The sequence below is a fragment of the Callithrix jacchus genome, chromosome 9 (assembly GCF_049354715.1).
Source record: "Callithrix jacchus isolate 240 chromosome 9, calJac240_pri, whole genome shotgun sequence".
In the NCBI taxonomy this organism is placed as follows: domain Eukaryota; kingdom Metazoa; phylum Chordata; class Mammalia; order Primates; family Cebidae; genus Callithrix; species Callithrix jacchus.
In genome coordinates this window covers 43,503,305-43,523,512 of record NC_133510.1, presented here as the reverse complement: position 1 = coordinate 43,523,512, position 20,208 = coordinate 43,503,305, and the positions used below count along the sequence as shown (strand labels likewise).

The window sequence follows — 20,208 nt, the reverse complement described above, 5'->3', positions numbered from 1 at the left end:
CTCCATCCCTATGGTCCTTATCTGCAATTCTGTATGAAGTGATTGATTCGATTGGTAAGGAACTTTTTGTTTTCTTTTCATTACTTCTTTCTGTTCGGGGGTATCTTCCTGATATTTGACTCTGCCCTGAATGCGGAGAACCACGTATTTCCTGTTTCTCCGCCTAGGGCGGTGCCAGCCCAGGGAGCCTGCGTTTAGCCGACCCAGGCCCGCCCCTGACGCTGAACTGCGTGTGTCCCGTCCGGCTTGCCGTCCTTGCAGCTATGGCGGCCGCCGCGCTCCCGGCATGGGTGGCTCTGCAGTCGAGAGCAAGGACTCTGCGTGCATTTTCCACCGCCGTGTACCCGGCCACTCGGATCCCGAGACCTGGCCTACGTGAGTGTTTGTCTCGTCGCCTCCGGGCTTTGGGGGAGGTGCAAGGGCGGAATACCGGCCTTGTGAAGGCTGCGGCGGTGGCTAAGCCAGCGCCGCCTGGGAGAGGCCGGTGCGTCCGCTGCCAGGCCCGCCTGGTAGGAGAGCCGCGGACGTGCCCGCGTTGCCCGGCTCCTAGCCGCCCGTTTCTGCTCTGGGCATATGCTCAGAAAGCTTACATCTCCCTTTCCTGTAACCTGCTCCTGTGGTGCCCCCGCCCATAGCCGCTGGCACACGTAACTGTTCTGTATTGTTTATCGATCATCGGCAGTGTTGAACCGTGGATTTCCCCAAACATTAAGAGAGGCATACGGCAGTGCTAGGATAAATTGCTGCCTTGAATTCCAGGCCACCAAATGGGTGGCCTTCATTGAGCAGGCGTTGATGACTTCCATTTGACAGAGATTATAGCGATGTTTGATAGCGTGCTTACCCCGGAGGAGTCTAGTGGAAAATACAGATTTATTTTTTTATTTTTCCTGTTGATTAGTATCACATTTTATTACACAAAATAAATTTCATCCATGTTGCACATTCATTCTCGCTATAAATCTGGTTTTAAAAATCCCTCATCTATTTCATGATTTTCCTTTCATTGACATCATGCCTCTATTGTAGTCAGAGTCCTCTCAAAGGACAAAAGCAGATGTGGCTGCCTTGGGTCAGCTGCACACAGTGCGCTTCCGGCCTGCCCGCTAGAAGCGCGGCTCCCATCATCATCTGGACCGCGACTGCTTGGTACTGTCAAAGTGGCAGCATGTCATCGCCTTCACCAGCCCTTCTTCAGCAGCACAACCAGTCCTCCCAGCTGGTCCTCTGGGGACCAGCCGTCATGGCGACGTGGTGGCAGTGTCCCCAGGCAGCCGAACATCCTGGGCTTCTCTTTGTGCAGGCCTGGGCCAGGGCCTTAGGGTATCTCTGTGTCCATGGTATAAATCTGAATGAGCTCAGACACAATATTATCAATGATTGGCTTGGTAAGGTCGTCACTAAATACCTGCCACCATGGCTTCGCAGCCTCGACCTCAGCAGGTACCTTGACTCCGTAGACCTGCAGGGTCAGGTAGAGCACTGCCACGGCTATGTGCTGGGCCTGGAAGCTAACCCCCGTGGTAGCTGTCCCACAGCAGGGCCCAGGCAGTGATGGCGACAGGAGTCCGCTGCCAGCTGTGGCGGTTCAGCCAGTTCTTGAGGGAAACTAGGTAATGGAACAGGTACTTGTGTGGGTGCTGGAAGGAGACCTGGAAGCGCAGAACTCGCAGCATGAGAAGCTCACACTGCACAATGCTGTCTTGACGCTCCCAGAAGCGGGAGTCAAACTCCAGGGGCTCACCGCTTGGGTTAAAGTACCTGTTGGATACATTGATGATATAACGAGTCCGCAGATGCTGCTCTTCCACTTTGCCAGCCAAGTAAATGGAAGACATGGCGATCAAGTAAGGGTCATAGGCGTCCAGGTTGGTCTCGCAGAAGAACTTATGGTAAATGGTGCAAGCAGTGGCAATGGGAATGGACCGCATCCCCAGCTTGACAGCTGCCTCCATGATGAACCTCACCACTCGGAAGTGCACCCTGGCTTCGGGTGCCGACCGTCCCTCGGGGCCCCGCGCTACGGGTACCCGTCCTCCGCCCTTTGGGCCTTCCATGAGGCCCCGCGGCCCCGGTGGAAGGAAAAGCGGCCCAGGCGGAAGGAAAGCAGCCCAGACGGAAGGAAAAGCGGCCCAGGCGGAAGGAAAGCGGCCCAGGCGGAAGGAAAAGCGACCCCAGCGGAAGGAAAAGCGGCCCCGACGCGCAGAGGCCGGCAGAGCGGGGGCGGGGGGTACTCACGGCGGCCGCAAGCGCGCCACCCCACCACGGAAAATACAGATTTATTAACGGAGAAGTGCTATTTATTGAGAGTTGATATGATAGAAGTGTGGCTAAAGTGATCCGGGCATTGAGGAGGAACTGGCATGAGTCTGATCAATCAGTGGATCCTGCCTTTGCTGCTCCTTGTTATATCTCTAATTTACTCTCCTCATATTACCAACAACCTAGTCCAGGTGACCATCTCATTTCTACAAGTTTCTTTTCCGTTTGCTGTTTCCCCTCTTGCTCGCCTACGTTGAATTATCACAACAGTCAAATGAGGTTTTCAAACTTTAGATCTTGTCTTGCTGCTCCTGTGTTCAAGATCCACAAATGGTTTCCCATTGCTTTTCAGATAAAGTATAAATTCATTAATGCTTCATACTGGCTCTTCATAGTTCTAATACTTGTCTATTTTTAATTTTTCATTCTTTCCATGAATACTTAACTCCTGTTGTATACTATGCAATGTTCTAGACCCTCACTGGAGATACAGCAAGGTGGAGAAGTCAGAGTATAAACAATCAAACAACTAAATAAGATGTCAGATAGGGTTTAAGTTATGAAGAAAAATAAAGCAGAGTATTGAGAATGATGGATTGGTGGGGGAGTACTGGCCATAGGGTAGATAGGAAAGATATCTCTGAGAAAGTGACTTTTGAACAGAGCCCCCAAGCCATGCAGAGATCTGCGGAAAGAGCCTTTGGGATATTGGGAACTGTAAGTGCAAAGGCCAAAAGTTGAGAACAAGCTGAGGGGTGTGTTCAAGGAATGGAAAGAAAGCCAATGTGACAGGAGCTAAGTGTGAGTAGAGGAGAGAGTGGAGTGGTAGTATAAGATGTCAAAGAGTTAGTTAAGTAATGATCTGCTCTCTCAAGAGTTTGTAGACGTTTCATTTGGATTTTTGGCTTGGGTTTTATATTGGAAGGCTTTGAACAGGGAACTTAGATAGTGTGATTTGCATTTTTAAGGGATCACTGGCTGCTTTACTGGGGTAAAAGTGGAAACCAAAGACCTGTTTGGGGCCATTGCAGTAGTAAAAATGAGATGATGGTGACTTGGATTAGAATAAAAGTGGAGAAGGGGGTGTAGTTGTGTTTGCGATATATCTTGAAGATAGAGTTTATAGGATTTACTGATGGATTTGATGTGAAGCTTCAGGACGACTTAAAAAATCCTGTTACGTTTTTGTACTGAGCAGTTGGATGAATGATGATTCCATTTATATGAGCTGGAAAGACTGGAAGAAGAAAATCAAAAGGTCTGCCAAGAGGCTGGGCATGGTGGCTCATTCCTATAATCTCAGCACTGTGGGAGGTAGAGGCTTGTGGATCCCTTGAGCCCAGGAGTTTGAGACCAGCCTGGGCAACATGGCCAAACCTTGTCTCTACTGAAAATACAAGAAATTAGCCAGGCATGGTGATGCATGCCTATAGTCCCACCTACCTCAGAAGCTGAAGTGGGAGAATCACCTGAGCGTGGGAAGTCGAGACTGAAGTGAGCCATGATGGCACCACTGCTCTCTGGCCTGGGTGACAGGAGTGAGACTCTGTCTCAAAAAAAGAAAAAAAGCTCTGCCAAGGATGCATTACAGTTAAGAAACTTGTTAAGTGTCTTCGGCCTCCTCTTTCTCTCGTTTCTCTCTCCTAGTCTTAAATTTCAGCCATACTGAATTTGTTCACTTTGATTTTTCCATGCGCTGTTGCTCTGTCGAAACACTTTTTCTCACCTGCCTGCCTTCATGGCTAAGTTCTGCTCATGTTTCAGGTTTTAGCTTTAAGTTCACTTTCTTAAGGAGATTTTCCCCAACTGTATTAGTCAGGGTTTTCCAGAGAGACAGATGTAGCTGTAGGATAGGACAGATGTAGATGTAGATATATAGATATATGACAGGGGATTTTTAGGGGAATTGACTCACCCCACAATAGGTTGTCTGCAAGCTGGAAGCCCATGTCAGTTCAAGTCTGAAAGCCTCAGAAGCAGGGAAGCCATGTCATTTTCAGACTAAGGCTGAAGGCCTAAGAACTCAGAGGGCTGCTTGTACAAGTCCTGGAGTCCAAAGGCTGGAGCACCTGGAATTCTGATGTCTAAGGGCAGGGGAATAGTATCCCAGGTCCAGAAGAGAGAGAATATGTTCATCTTTTATCTACCTTTTCTCTCTTTACCCTCAGCTGATTGGATGATGCCCACCTGCATTGAGAGCAGGTATTCCTCACTCAGTCCACTGACCCACATGCCTATCTCCTCTGGAAACACCCCCACAGACATGCCCAGAAATAATGCTTTACCAGATATCTATGTATCCCTCAATCTAGTCAGATTGACACCTAAAGTTAACCATCACAGCTGAGCACGGTGACTCTCACCTGCAATCCCAGCCCTTTGGGAAGCCAAGGTGGGTGGATTGCTTGAGCTCAAGAGCTTGAGACCAGCCTGGGCAACATGGTGAAATGCTTGTCTCTAAGAATTAGCCGGGTATGCTTATGCCTTTAGTCCTAGCTACTTGGGCTGCTAAAGTGGAAGGATTGGCTTGAACCTGGTAGTTTGAGGCTGCAGTGAGCCGAGATTGCGCCACTACACTCCAGTCTGGGTGAGAGTGAGATGACCTTGTTTCAAAAAAAACAAAAAGAAAAAAATTTACCATCACACCAGCTAATTGACTAGGTTTAGTTACCTGCTATGTGTATTCATAATATTAATTACTGTTTATTGAAATTATTTGTTAAAAAGTTGTCTTATTCAACAGACTATAAGAGTCATTTTTTAGATGATGAGCTTACTGTATCGGCAATCATATTCAAATAACTATAGAATTTTTCTTACTGGGTCCGGGCACGATGGCTCACACCTGTCATCTCAGCACTTTGGGTCACCTACGTAGGTGGATAATTGAGGTCAGGAGTTCGAGACCAGCCTGGCCAACATGGTGAAACTCCATCTCTACTAAAAATACAAATTTAGCAAGGCATGGTGGGATGCACCTGTGGTCCCAACTACTCAGGAGAATTACTTGAATCTGGGAGGCAGAGGTTGCAGTGAGCCAAGATCACACCACTGCACTCCAACCTGGGCGACACAGCGAGACTCCCTGTTTCTGGTTTTTTGTCTTCATTAAGATGATTTTGGTCCCTGAGCTTACCAAAAAAAAAAAAAAATGGGGTTGTTTTATTGTTATGTTACTGAATACCTTACACTGTGTTGGAATAATGTGATCATGACTGATGTTAACTAACTTGACATTATAAAATTCTCTTTATTATCTTTTATGTACAACAGAAAGAACATCCAGAAATGAAAGGCCGCCAAAAAGAAAGGTAAAAAGTTCATATACTCTACTATCTTAATGGTTTCTGGAGTTCTAAAATAAGGCAGATATTCATGGCAGAAAGGTATTGGCAGAGAAGACTTCACAAGGTCATGTTTACTGGGTGATTGCCATAGCCTTGGCAGAGGTTAGTCTTTGCTTTTCTTCAGTACTCAGAGACTGGATCATCTTTGAGAGGTCGACTTACTGAGGAACTCCTAGGAAACAGGTGTATAAACCAGAATATGGAACAATTTCGAATGCTATCTTAAGTCCTGCAGCCTGGGACTTAAGCATTAATATAACTAGTTTGTTTATTTATTATTTTTTTGAGACAGAGTTTCACTCTTGTTGCCAGGCTAGAGTGCAATGGCACAATCTTGTCTCACTGCTACTTCTGCCTCCTGGGTTCAAGAGATTTTCCTGCCTCACCTTCCCAAGTAGCTGGGACTACAGGCACATGCCACCAGACCCAGCTAATTTTTTATATTTTTAGTAAAGCGGGGGTTTCACCATGTTGGTCAGGCTCGTCTTGAATTCCTGACCTCAGGTGATCCACCCGCCTCAGACCTCCCAAAGTGCTGGGATTACAGGCGTGAGCCACTGCACCTGACCATAGTCTTAACTAGTTTAGTCTCACCCTGTGGACATTTGGATTCCTTCCTTCTATGAATCTAAACTGTAAGGAGGAATCTAAACTGTAAGGTCAGTTGGTGAGCATAGCATCAGAACAAAGGCACATTAGTTGGAAGTTAAATGATATCAAATTACAATCATCAAGAGCAGACATTTCCTCAGGAGTATTACCTGCTTCTAGGACGTCGACTACACTGGTTTTGATACTGCATAGATGGGGCATGGCTGAATTTTGCCACTGTAAACCCTACTTTTGCCTGTGGCGATCCCCTAGTATTTGATTCCATTAAAAATAAATGTAAATGTGATTGACTAAGCTATCAAGTACTAGTTTTTCTCCGGGCCTAGGAGACATATAATTTCTCAATATGTATTTATTGAATCAGTTGAACCCTAATTATTCTTTTTACCTTTTCTTTTTACTTCCAAGTACTTAATGCCCTCATGTATTACTGACTTCCATCAGAGAACTTTGAAAAACTATTTCAAAATATATTACTTCATCTCTTCATAAGCAAAATGTACAAATTTTGCTAAAAGTCTAGTTAAAGAAAGAAATTTTTAATGAAGAAAATGTGATATTAAAAGGGATCCTTGCCAAAATGTTTGAAGAAACAGTGCAGAGATACTTAGGTAGATTTAGTGTTTTTAAAATTTGGATAGCAGCAGTTTTGTGGGAGATTTTACATACGTTGCAGATTTGCTTCTGTTTCTTGTAATTGTAGCTTTTTGCTTTAAAATTAAAATTCTCTAAAAATTAAAGAATGTGTTTATATTTGAAATACTAAAAGATTTTGTATTTCTTAGGCACTACCTCCTAGAACAGAGAAAATGGCTGTTGACCAGGACTGGGCTAGTGTTTACCCTGTTGCAGCACCATTTAAACCCTCTGCGGTACCTCTTCCCGTTCGAATGGGGTATCCAGTAAAAAAGGGTGTGCCCATGGCAAAGGAGGGAAATCTAGAACTTTTAAAGGTAAGACAAAACTTACATAGAAATAAATGCTGATCTTTCCCCCTCTTTCTACTCTCTGATGCTTTAAGGTTCAGTATATAGCTTATTGTATTTTAATTGAACTTTTTAAAAGTAATAGGTATTTTATTATACAACACCAGATAATAATAGGTGTTATATTTTGATTGTCGCTGGTAAAGAATATTCAAAAGAATCCTAAGCATTTAAGAATGTAATTAGTCAGCTGGGTGAGGTGGCTCACACCTGTAATCCTAGCACTTTGGGAGGCTGAGGTGGGCGGGTCACTTGAGGTCAGGAGTTCAAGACCAGCCTGGCCAGCATGGTGAAACCCTGTCTCTACCAAAATCATGCACAAAATTTGCTGGGTGTGGTGGTGGGCACCTGTAATCCCTGCTACTTGGGAGTTGGGAGGCCGAGACAGGAGAATTGCTTGAACCTGGGAGGCAGAGGTTGTGGTAAGCCAAGCTTGTGCCACTGCACTCCAGCCTGGATGATAAAGTGAGACTCTGTCTCAAAAAAAAAAAAAAACCAGAATGTAATTAGTCAATCTTGTGGCTTCCCTTTCCTGTTGTATCTTTTTTCCTTTTGGAGACAGCGGTCACTGTGTTGCCCAAGCTGGTCTCAAACTCTTGGGCTCAAGAGATCTGCCCACCTCAGCCTCCCAAAGTACTAGAATTACAGGTGTGAGCCACCACACCCAGCCTACGTATCTTTTCTATATTGTATCTTTTTAGTGGTATTAAGAAAAATGCAATAACCTAATTTGAGATTGAGAATTGGGAGGTGAAACTTCCAGTTTAAAAGGAAGAATTTAAAATTTTTCTGTCCAGAAAGGTAGAATATGATTTAGTATTATTATTACAGTCTACCAAATATAACTTTATTGCTTGAAGCAAAATAGGTTAAGGTGAATGCTTCATTTGATAGCATTTATGATGGGTGTTTTAAAGAAAATATAAATGCTTAGTCTGGGAATGCGTATCTTAGATGATTTCTTCTTAAATACAGTGAAAGTTATACAAAGGAAAATGAACTGTTTTCTATTAGATGAGAAAGTTATACAAAGGAAAACAACTGTTTTTCAAAGACCCAGGAGAATGGGTATGCTGGTGCCGGAGATGGGTAAATGAAATTTGGAAATGGTAATGTTTGAAAACTCAATAAAGCATACATCAAGGAAAACAGATCTTTTCTTTAAATAAAAGAAGTGAATTTTGTTTAGAGAGGTCTTTGGGGGAATCACTGAGTGAGAGGGTAGCAGTATATTTGCAATACTACTAATGGTTGTGAATCATATTTTAGTAAACATAAAAATCCAAACATTTAATGCACGCCATCTATTTGTAGTGATGGTGTCATTGAAGAAGCTTATTAACTGAGCTACTATATGTAAAGTACATAGAACTGTTCCTATGTAAGTCCATGTAAATTGTCTATTTTTCCTTTTATGATTTTTGAGGTTTATATGTTCATGTTTAAAAAATCAAAATCTATCACTGCGATCTGTTAAAAGTAAGCCCTTGACAGTAAGGTTTATAATTTTTAAAATGTATAAAAAGGAAAAAAAAATGAAAAGTAAAGTAAATGAAGCCACACATCCCCAAATCCCAGTTTTCAGTGCCTATTTTCTCTTGATTAAAACAATATTTTCTGTCCAGGCACAGTGGCTTACACCTGTAATCCCAGAACTTTGGGAAGCCAAGGCAGTAAGATCACTTGGAAGTCAGGAGTTTGAGACCAGCCTGGCCAACGTAGCAAAATCCTGTCTCTGCTAAAACTACAAAAAAATTAGACAGGTGTAGTGGTGCATGCTTCCCAGCTACTTGGCAGGCTGAAGCAGGAGAATTGAGGCGGAGGTTGCAGTGAGCCAAGATTGTGCCACTGTGACAGTGAGATTCTGTCTCAAAAACAAAAAACAAATATTTTCTGATCAACACTCAAGATAGTTGGCATAATTCTTGGAGTAACTTTCTGCTTATTTAAATTTTCTTTCCAAATGAGCCTTTAAGCTAAATTTTCTCTTTTGAAAACTTAACATTATTGAAGAAATGACCTAATAAATGCTAATCATTTATTTCAAGGGATCAAATCTCTGACCATTCCTGAATTTTCATTCACATTATGAATGATTCAGTAGCCTTTTAATGTATCATCATAAATATATTCCTAATTTCATTAAACTATCCTGTTAAGATTTTCTAGCTTCACTTATTAGTTTATAAAATGTGGGTTATGTACAAAATGGAAATACTGTCATGCTATGCAGTCCAGGGGAATTGGGATGATTAAACAGTGATTCTTATCCTGGCAGGGCACAGTGGCTCACTCCTATAATCCCAACACTTTGGGAGGCCAAGGCAGGTGGCTCACCTGAGGCCAGGAGTTCAAGACCAGCCTTGGCAACATGGTGAAACCCCATCTCTACTAAAAATACAGAAATTAGCCAGGCATGGTGACACACGCCTATAATCCTGGCTACTTGGAAGGCTGAGGCAGGAGAATTGCTTGAGCCTGGGAGATAGAGTTTGCAGTGAGCCGAGATCATGCCACTGAACTCCAGCCTAGGCGACAGAGCAAGACCCTGTCTCAAAAAAATAAAAAATAAATAAATAAATAAACAATGATCCATGTCCTTAAGTCATTTCAGTTTTATAAAGGAAATATACATATGTACCTGTAGATTCGTGACAGGAAGAATACTATCAAAATGATGTGTAGTTTTTCCTTGTGATTGTCATTATGAGATGTTTGGTAAAAGACTAAAGATTTATATGATCTGAAGACAAGGTATCATTGTAAATTACTTGGTACTGAATCTATATTTTAAGAAATTCATTTCTTGAATTGACAACATCTGTGACAAAATCAATATTGTAAAAAAACAGATTTTATTTACTACATGGTTTATTGGGCCTGTGATTTAATATGAGAAAATTACCTTTTTCATGTTTTCAGGACATTTAGGTAATTTATTCTTTAAATTTCTCTATTTAAGATTCCCAATTTTCTGCATTTGACTCCTGTAGCAATTAAAAAGCACTGTGAAGCTCTTAAAGGTTAGTGATTATTTTCTTATGTGAATTTTATATTGACTTTGAACATATATTTAAGAATTTCTGTTCGAATAGAATATATAGTCTTATATTCAGGTTGTTTTCAGTGAATTGTTACATGTCAAATCTGCAGATTATTTTTGCCAACCACTACAAGGTATTAGGAATGATAATTAGAAACCATGATCCTTGTCCACAGGTAGGTTAAGGACTGACTGTTGAGTTTTAGAAAACATGCACGTAACTCTGGGCACGGTGACTCACGCCTGTAATCCCAGCATATTGGGAGGCCGAGACGGGCAGATCACCTGAGGTTAAGATTTCGAGACCATCCTGGCCAACATGGTGAAACCCTGTCTCTACTAAAAATAAAAAAAAATTAGCTGGGTGTGGTGGTGAGCACCTGTAATCCCAGCTACTCTGGAGGCTGAGTCAGAAGAATCGCTTGGACCTTGGAGGCAGTGATTTCAGTGAGCCAAGATTATGCCATTGCATTCCAGCCTGGGCAACAAGAGGGAAACCCCATCTCAAAACGAAAAAAAGGAAACATGCATATAAGAAGACTGAAGAAAATGTTGCAGATACTTCAGAGAGAATTATCGTGAAGAAATTATTTAAAATTAAAAACAATTAGTAGGTGATACATGCATGTGGTAAATCAAATAATAGAGGAGCTTATGATGAAAAAGCACTACCAGCCTTATGTGCTTTCTTTACCATTCTCAGTCCTTCATCCAGAGTGTTCTCTTTTAATCATTATTTAGTTCAAGTACTTCCAGAGAATGTGTGTATATTTATTTATGTATATGCTTATATTTGTAATACTCTATATATAGTATATATATTTGTGTGTACTTACATACTCTCTTTAGTGTATATGTGTGTTTATGAAATAATAGAAGTAATCACTGGAATTTGATTACACTTTCAGTTCTGGATTTATTGATTTTGCAAATCTAGTGATTCCTAGGTATAAACACAGATTTCATGTACTTACACTACTACTTCTCCTCTTTCCTACATGCATGGAGGTAAAGGAAAATAACATTATTTAACTCATGGTTCTTTGTATGCTTTTATAATTATGTACATATCCCAATTTAAGTTATGATTGATTAGTTTAATTCAGGAGTTGGTACCTTTGGATAAAGTTTTAATATAGTCATGTTGATTTAAAGGTGTTGTATATACATGCTCAGTATACTTATTAAGGCTTTTCAGGAAAGAATGTGAAACCTAGAAACACTTCACATGTATCCCGATTATGTTGGGAAGGAGATGTAGAATAATAAACATAATTATGATTAAATTTGAGCTTTTGAAAGGGCCTTCCATTTAAAAATATAAGGAAGAATATATAAAGAGGTGCTAAAACATAGGAATAATAACTTACTCTTGAGATGAGGGAAGAAAAGTCTGTTTCCTTTCATTTATTTGGTCTTCTATTTTAGGACATTGGGATGCTTTTCTGTCCCTTTAGAGTATGTGTTTCTATATTCATTCATGCCTAGAATTAGACTAAAACTGATCACTTCAAAATTTGTTTCCCAGGCTGGGCATGGTGTCTCACACCTGAAATGCTTACACTTTGGGAGGCTGATGTAGATGGATTGCTTGAGCTCGGGAGTTCAAGACCAACATAAGCAATGTGGTGAAACCCCATCTCTACAAAAAATACAAAAGAATTAGCTGGGTCTATCAGGGTCTGACCTGTAGATTCTGACCCCGCAATGGATGAACAAATTCACTGAAACACAAATCTCCAGGGGAAGAGTGGGCTGGAGGTCTGTGGCCACTCACAGACACTTCTGAGAGATAGAGCAGCCACCGCCCTGACCAGCTGGTGCTCTAGGCATTTATTTAGTATAGATTTAATAACAGAGGCTTTGAGTCAACATACTTATGGATAATATTAAAAGCCAGATTCCCAGGCCTAAAGCAAACATCATTTGTGGGTGATATATCTGGTCGCCCTCCCCCAAGAGGGAGGGAGACCCTCTTTAATCTTTCTGGCCCATGAAAGATTAAAGTTTAGTCTTAGGACCACAAGAGCGAATAAGTTATTCAGATCAACTCCCCACATTCCCTAGTTATTTGCTTTTATCAACTAAAGATAAATGGGATTAGGCTGCCTTCAACCAAAACTTCTACTGAAACTATGCAGACCTATTAGCCTTCCAAGAAGGTTTGTGACTATATTCCATAATTTTGCAATCTTTCCAACCATCCTGACTGATCTCTCACATTTCCCCCTTTTCTCTTTTTTTGCGTCAGGTGTTGTTGATTGAAGATTACAAATGTATGCAGCAGCAGTTTTGTCAGGCAAGGAGGTCATTGCTCTTATTCCAGCTTTGCATCCTAGAAGTAGTAAATAACATAAGACAATCATGAGTATAGTTAGCAACATTCTTTTCCAGTCAAAGAGTGTACCCCAGGAACGGGGGTCTAACCAGGAGAGATGATCTTGTACACCCTTCCATATGGCTGTTTGTTGGGTATATAGATCTATGGTGTAAAGGGATTCTAAAATTTTAGTTTTAAGTTGCTTTATGTCTGCTGTTAAATTGTCATGAAAGATTCCCCAGAGGTGGTGTTTCACTTCATCCCAACTATGAATTGATTGATTCCATGGTAGAGAAGTGACATAGATATGTTTTTATGTACCCAGTCACAATTTAATTGATGTCAGAATGCCAGCACAACCTGTCGCTCTCCCACATATGCCATGGCAACCTCGAGGGCTTGCAGACATGTAAGAATCTTTTGATCTATTCTTTGCTGCAAGAGAAGTTCATTAGACACATTTCTGGCCAAATTATCTACAAAGGCAACTATTTGTACTGAATCAGCAATGGATGCCACAGCAATGCTAGCTGTTGCCAGGATGACTGTGGCTGAGACTATAAAGGCTATTTAAGTGTAACTATGAATATTTTGTGTCTGACTTGGGACAGGGCATGTTCTAACGTGGCAAGGGCAGAGGAACCTTGCCAGTCATATGTCAAATTTACTAGTAGGAATGCCTCAGGTTGTCTTCTTAATACCATGACACTAGTAATATTTAAATTAGATATATTGTAATTAGCGATACATGAGGTGAACCAAGCCTGTTCCTCTACCATTGTAATTAGTGATACATGAGGTAAACCAAGCCTATTCCTCTACCTGGGTCATAAATGTGGAGCTTTGGAATGTAATAGAAATACTGGTTCCCATAAGGAAAACATATGGATGGATAGTGCAAATCAGACACTGATCAGTGTGATTATGAATAAAGGTTATAGTATAATTATAACCGAAATTAGGCTGTGTCCCATGTCAGCTGTCAAGGGAGGTGCTGAGATGTCCCAGGTGCCATAGAGTGTCTTGGGGTGGCATGGACTTTAATTGGTCTGGGATATCTCATCCTCCACATTGGCCCAAATCATAGAGGAATGGGATGTGGCTATGAAACTGATTGATGCCATGATAGATGAGGGTATTAGTAAGGCTGCTCTGCAGATGGCTGTGAGGGCTGCAGTTTAAGATGTCATAATTGCCTAACTGGAGGCTACATGCCTGTCCCCCATGACAGACCTCCCAGCTAAATTGCATTCCTGCCTTTGTCCGTTAGCACGGGAAGGAGTGTTAGGGAAAGCGGCATTGATTGCATTACATGGTTTGAGGCTACCTGCAGGTAAGGCTGTTAAGACATTTCCTTTTCCATGATGTAGCCATAATTGTGTTTGGGCAGGTACACAGTAAGGGTTGTAACTTACACACAGTGGGAGGATAGTGGAGTGATATGTAGTGTTACCTGGCATCTTAGTCCGATGTATGCCATTATTGAGGGACCCCACTAGGGGTAAATCTCTCCCTCCTAGCCAAGCAGTTATTATAGGCTGGGAAGGGGGTGTCTGCCCAGGTAACAGGGCAAAAGAAAGGCATGTCTAAAATATGAGCCCAATAGAGTGTAGCAGATACAGGTTGCAGACAAAGCAAGAGCATAAAAAGGATCAATACCCTATGCAAGTTGCAATGTACAACAGAGAACATAGCAAGGAAAAAATTATCTGGAGTGAATGGTGTCTGTGTCCAAAGCAGGATTCACTTATCCTCTTGAGTTGTCTTCAGCATCCCCCATGTAGTTAGTGTCCAGGGCATGTGTTGTCCAAGGAAACTGTATCCTCTGGGGTTGCGGGTCCTGTAAGGTCAGCTCCTTCATCTGTGGTATTGGGTTAGGTCCTAGCCATGCCATGCCATGGTATGGTGTGATGCATCATGCTGGAATCCAAAGAGGACTGCAGGGGGTGTGAGCACAAGGATATCCTCTTCCCCACTTTAGCAATTCATTTGGACCACACCATTCACTACTATTTACACCTTTCCATAAAACTGTAGGTTTTATGACTTGAGAGGATTTAGCAAAGTGCTTTTCTACAGCTGATTGAAATTTGTAATCGAAATTTTAAAAATTAAGGGTAAACAAGGCTTGTGCTAGTAGTGTTGCAGGGTCCTTGCTCATGCTCCCCTTTTTTGTTTTCTAAGCATATTTTTAAGGGTAGGGTGGGCACATTCTACTAGGGCCTGTCCTTGGGGGTTATACAGGATGCCTGTGGAATGTTGACTGTTTCACCTATGACAGAATTGTTGAAATTATGAGCTGGCATAAGCTGGACCGTTATCAGTTTTAATTTTTCTAGGCCGCCCCACAAATGCAAAAGTTAAAAGAAGATGTTTAATAACATATCAAGTAGACTCTTCAGAAAGAGCATGTGCACTAACTAGACAAGTGTTGGTATCAACAGATACATTTACATATCTTAATTTTCAAAAATCATGGGTGTGTAACGTCTGTTTGCCATACTGATTAGGTTCTAGTCATCTGGGGTTAACTCCTGTTGAAGGAAGGGATGTACCCGTGAGCTGGCAATCTGGCATTACAGGATAATTTGTTTAGTCTTTGGGTACGTTGAAATTGTTTAATTTTCTCCAGTTTTGTTGGAAAAATTGATGCAATTGTATGGCTTGGTCAAGCACAATGTCATCACTTGTAGGTCTGCTTCTTCATTGCCATAAGCCAATGGGCCAGGCAGTGAGCTGTGGGCTCGAATGTGTGTGATAAAAGTAGGTTGTATGTGTTGATCCAGCAATTGCTGAACCCGAAGAAATAGTGCAAATAGGGAGGGCTTGAGTGAGTTCTTTATCAGAGCTGTCTCAAGGTTCTGTAATAAAAATACAGAGTAAGCAGAGTCACTGACTATATTGATGGGCTGAGCAGAAAAAGTCTCCAATGCCAATATCAGAGCTCCAATCTCAGCTCTCTTGAGTGCTAGTAAATCCAGATTGAGTGAGTGAATTATGTGGTCTCCACTAGACTGCTGCTTTTCCATGTTTAACCAAACCATCAGTAAACAGTGGTGAGATCACAGGAGTACAAGATAAGAACTGAAGGAGTTTGTCAGCAGGAAGGACATTTTCTATCTGTCCTGTGTAATCAGAGAGTGCTATCTGCACTCTCCATTGATAAGGTTAATACTGTTTTGAATTGCTTTTTACTTAAAGGAATCCTGATGATATCAGGATCATAACCTAGCAACTGACTGCATCATCTGTGGCCTGAATAGATTACTAATTAACTGAATATAAGGGGACAGCGTTTTAGTCCCAGTATGTGAGCAAAAAACCCATTCTAGGAATCGTTCTGGGACCATTTGTTCTGTTTACCCTGTAGGAATGTGTTTGGTGGGAAAGACAAACAGCTGAACTGAATAGAGTGGATCTATGCTATCTAACTCTTGTGAGAAATAGCTTGTTCTATTTCCTCAATCTCTCTTTTAGCTGCAGGGGTCAAATATCTAGGAGAATCCAGATATTTGCCATTTTTTTTTTTTGAGATGGAATTTCACTCTGTCACCCAGGCGGGAGTGCAGTGACATGATCTCAGCTAACTGCAACCTCCACCTCCCAGGTTCACTCAATTCTTCTGCCTCAGCCTCCTGAGTAGCTGGGAAGACAGGCGCATGCCATCACACCCAGCTAATTTTTGTATTTTTAGTTGAGATGGAGTTTCACCATATTAGCCCAGTTGGTCTCGAACTCCTGACCTCATGATCTGCCCGCCTCGGCCTCACAAAGTGCTAGGATTACAAACGTGAGCCACTGTGCCCAGCCTGTATGCTTTTTAAGATAGAAAACGGTTTTTGTAACTTAACTGTAGTAATCCCCAAGGTGGGGTGGAGCCAATTAACATCACCCAGAAATTGTTGATAATCATTTAAGGTATGTAAGTTGCGAGTATTTAACTTAAACTTTGAGGCTCGGGAAGTAAGTATGTATCCAAGACAGTTCTAAGGAGAGCACATTTGTACTTTTTCATGTGCTATGAGTAGGCATCTTAACTGTGTGTTCTTTATGACAGACTTATATAAATTCAAAAGTACTGGCTCCACTGGGGCTACCAGTAAAATATCATTCATAAGATGAATAATGCAATTGAGAAATTCCTTTGTACTGGAGAGCAAAGTCAGATCTACCTAATACTGACACATAGCAAGATGAGGCAGCATTTTCCAATGAAATCTGCAAGCTGGTCTTTCATCATTAATAGCTGGCAATATAAATGCAAATTTTTATCTGTCCTATTCTGCTAGAAAAATCATATAAAAACAGTCTTTCAAGTCAATAACAATTACAGGCCAGTCTTGAGCAATTGCCATGGGGGAAGGGAGCCCCAGTTGCAGAGGTCCCATAGGTTGTAATTTAGCATTAATAGCCCCTAAGTCATGCAAAAGTCTCCATTTGCCAGAATTTTTAGGAATGATGAAAATTGGCAAATGCCAAGTTCTGGTTGAAGGTTCTACATGTGTAGGTTTTAATTGCTCATCAACTAATTCACGGGCTCTCAGTAATTTCTCTCCCTTCAGAGGCCACTGTTCTACCCAAATAGGATCTTCAAAGAGCCATGTCAAGGGTAGGGGAGGGATATTAACAGTGGCCATTATTAGAAAGGGGTCTGCAGAGTGACCCCCACCGTTGGGCTCATGGGTCCCATCCCCAAAGGTTAACAGGGATAGGCATGATTAGAGGTTATATAACTTCCTTTCTCCCTTCTGAATTGCAGTATGTTAGGGGGTGCGTCCTCTCCTTGGCTGTGTGTGCTTCCCAAATTCTGACAATTTTTTGTTCCTGAGTAACATGAGGCCAAGTTTCTGGCTAGTTTTGATCACTTATGAGACGTCCACCCCTGTGTCCAATAAGCCAGTAAAATTCTTATTTCCAATTTTTAAGGTAATCACGGGTCTCTGATCAGTGATTAATTGATTCCAGTATACTTCTGTGGCTCCTGTGCTTGTAAAACTTCCCTTTCCCCTTTCCTTTATGTGGGCACTGGGGACCCAATATGGTAAAAATCAGTAACTGAGCTATTTTTGATCCAGGGGGAAGAATATGCAGACCTTTACATCCCATCATAACCAGTATCCAACCTTGATAATCACTATCAGTTACCCTAGTGAGCACATTAATTCCTTTACTGGACAGGCTAGACTGCCCTAGGACTAATCCCACTGTTCCTAGAGGCAATGGGGCCCAGATCCCAGTTGCAACCCTTTTAGGGTCTTTTCCTTCTTTTGGCAATAGTTCATTGGGGCAGAGTAAGTCCAATCCTGTGCTCCCAGTGGTGGCTGCTCTGAGAGAGGACTATGGGGCTTTCCATCTGACCAAGGAAAGCCACTGGCATTGCCCCAGTTTGAAGCGGGGCCTGGGGTAAGCCCCTCATGAAGTTTTGCACCTGGTTACTTACGGGATTTCCATTTTTATCAAATTTTGACCTGCATTGATTTGCCCAATGTTTCCCCTTTTTATATCAGTGGCATACAGAAGGGGGTTCTTTCCCCTAGTTACCTTGGTTTCTACTATGGGGGCATTCTCTATCCTATGACCTGGCTCTCTGCATAGAAAGCAATTTGGGTTTTTCTCCATTTTCATTTTTGGAGGCCTTAATGCCATAGCCAATGTCTTGGCTTTGTGTGTCTTAGTTCCCACTAGCTGACATGCTCATATAAGCTCCCTGACTGTGGCTGCCTTTCCTCTGATTGCCTGCATTGCTTGCTGGCAGTCTACATTAGCGTTTTCAAAAGCCAATTGCAACAAAAAGGTATCAGCAGCCTCAGTATGACTAATTTGTCTCTTAATTGCCTGGGTTAAATGATTGATAAACTCAACAAATGGCTCCTGAGGCCCTTCTCAAACATTTACAAAAGATCCCTGCTGAAATTCCGCTTTCAGGAGTTTGGTTCCAAGTCCTGAGAGTGCACAAACACACTTGAGCATAGCCCTGGGATCAAAATCTTGTTGTTGTACATTGGCATGAGGACCCCTCCCCTGGAGCATATCAGCTGTTATGTCTTGCCCAGCCGCCTGATTCCGGTTGGCTTTTTTGCACAACTCATCATATTCTGCCTTCCGGAGGAGGTATTGGCTAGGCTCCAAAGTTGTTTCAGCTAACATTGACCAGTCCCATGGGGTCATATGGAAGTGATCTGCCAAGGCATCAATCATTGCTGTCATAAATGGGCTAGTAGCTCTGTTTTCTTTAATGCTTTTTCTTAGCTCTTTTTAAGCGTTAAAAGAAATGGGTTCATGTACCTGATGGCCTTGTCAGTCTTGCATTACTGGTCAGGGTAAGAGCTCAGTTTTTGCACAACTCATCATATTCTGCCTTCCGGAGGAGGTATTGGCTAGGTTCCAAAGTTGTTTCAGCTAACATTGACCAGTCCCATGGGGTCATATGGAAGTGCCACTTGCTTAAGACAGGGTCCCATAGCTGGAGCGTGTCTGTTGTCCTTTTTCCTATTTATTGGAGGAGGAGGCTCAGGCAAGACCTTTGTTTTCTCCTTGTTATTTTGGTCCGGTGATACTGGGACTGAGGGACTCAGGGATGATAAAGTAGGTGACGGTTCTTTTTCCTTCCTGCCTTTCTAAGGCTCTTTTGTGTATAACAGGGCCAGAGCCATCCTAACTAGAGCCCATAACATTAGAGATGTTCCTGGGACCTGCTGCCTTTGCACAAATTCCATTTGACCTAGCAATCCCATTACTGGGTATATATTCAAAGGATTATAAATCGATCTACTATAAGGACATATGCACACCAATGTTCATTGCAGTACAGTTTACAATAGCAAAGACCTGGAACCAACCCAAATGCCTATTGATGATAGACTGGACAGGGAAAATGTGGCACAGATACACCAGGGAATATTATGCAGCCATCAAAAACGATGAGTTCATGTCCTTTGTAGGGACGTGAGTGAACCTGGAAACCATAATTCTCAGCAAACTGACACAAGAACAGAAAATCAAACACCGCATGTTCTCATAGCTGGGTATTGAACAATGAGAACACATGGACATAGGGAGGGGAGCATCACACACTAGGGTCTGTTGGGGGGAAACGGGAGGGACAGCAGGAGGTGGGGAATTGGGGAGAGATAGCATGGGGAGAAACGCCAGATATAGGTGATGGGGAGGAAGGCAGGAAATCACACTGCCATGTGTGTACCTATGCAACAATCTTGCATGTTCTTCACATGTACCCCAGAACCTAAAATGCAATAAAATAAATAAATAAATAAATAAAAAGATTTCTCCCTGCTTGTTCCCAGATCTCTAAATCTAATGTGACTTTTGCTGGGAAGCATGGATTATGGAAGACAGCAGTTGGCTTTAGGTCCCTTCATTGAGTCTGTGAAACTGAGGCTACACTAGGTTTAAGCAGCTGTTTCAGTACTTTTCTATACTGCTTCTGTTGAGCTGATAACTGTTGTCCCATGATGAAACTCTAGCCTGAGTAATTCCCCCTCCCACTGAACTTGGTAATCCCAAGTGGGTACCAGTGACTTACTGACTCACTGTGCAGTATCTTTTCACCTCCATTTTTGGGGTTTCTGTCATGATCCTCAATCCATTACAGCTCTCCTCACAAGTGGGTACCAGCTG

The 20,208-nt window shown here is 42.2% G+C and overlaps 1 protein-coding gene and 1 pseudogene across 3 annotated transcripts in view; one reads left to right on the top strand and one right to left on the bottom strand.

Annotated features, from left to right (window-relative positions):
• Positions 1-251: 251 nt before the first annotated feature.
• MRPS35 (mitochondrial ribosomal protein S35) overlaps positions 252-20,208 on the top strand; it is a 58,602-nt gene continuing 38,645 nt past the window's right edge. For both annotated transcript variants that reach the window (XM_035255969.3, XM_035255968.3), the window contains exons 1-4: positions 252-375; positions 5,536-5,573; positions 7,007-7,174; positions 10,170-10,230. In XM_035255969.3, coding sequence (XP_035111860.2) covers positions 264-375; positions 5,536-5,573; positions 7,007-7,174; positions 10,170-10,230 — 379 coding nt within the window. In that variant the 5' untranslated portion in view covers positions 252-263. The remainder of the gene's footprint in view (positions 376-5,535; positions 5,574-7,006; positions 7,175-10,169; positions 10,231-20,208) is intronic.
• LOC108590568 (cyclin-Q pseudogene) lies at positions 545-2,285 on the bottom strand (annotated as a pseudogene). Its single transcript, XR_004728735.3, has one exon. The product of XR_004728735.3 is annotated as a cyclin-Q pseudogene (transcript).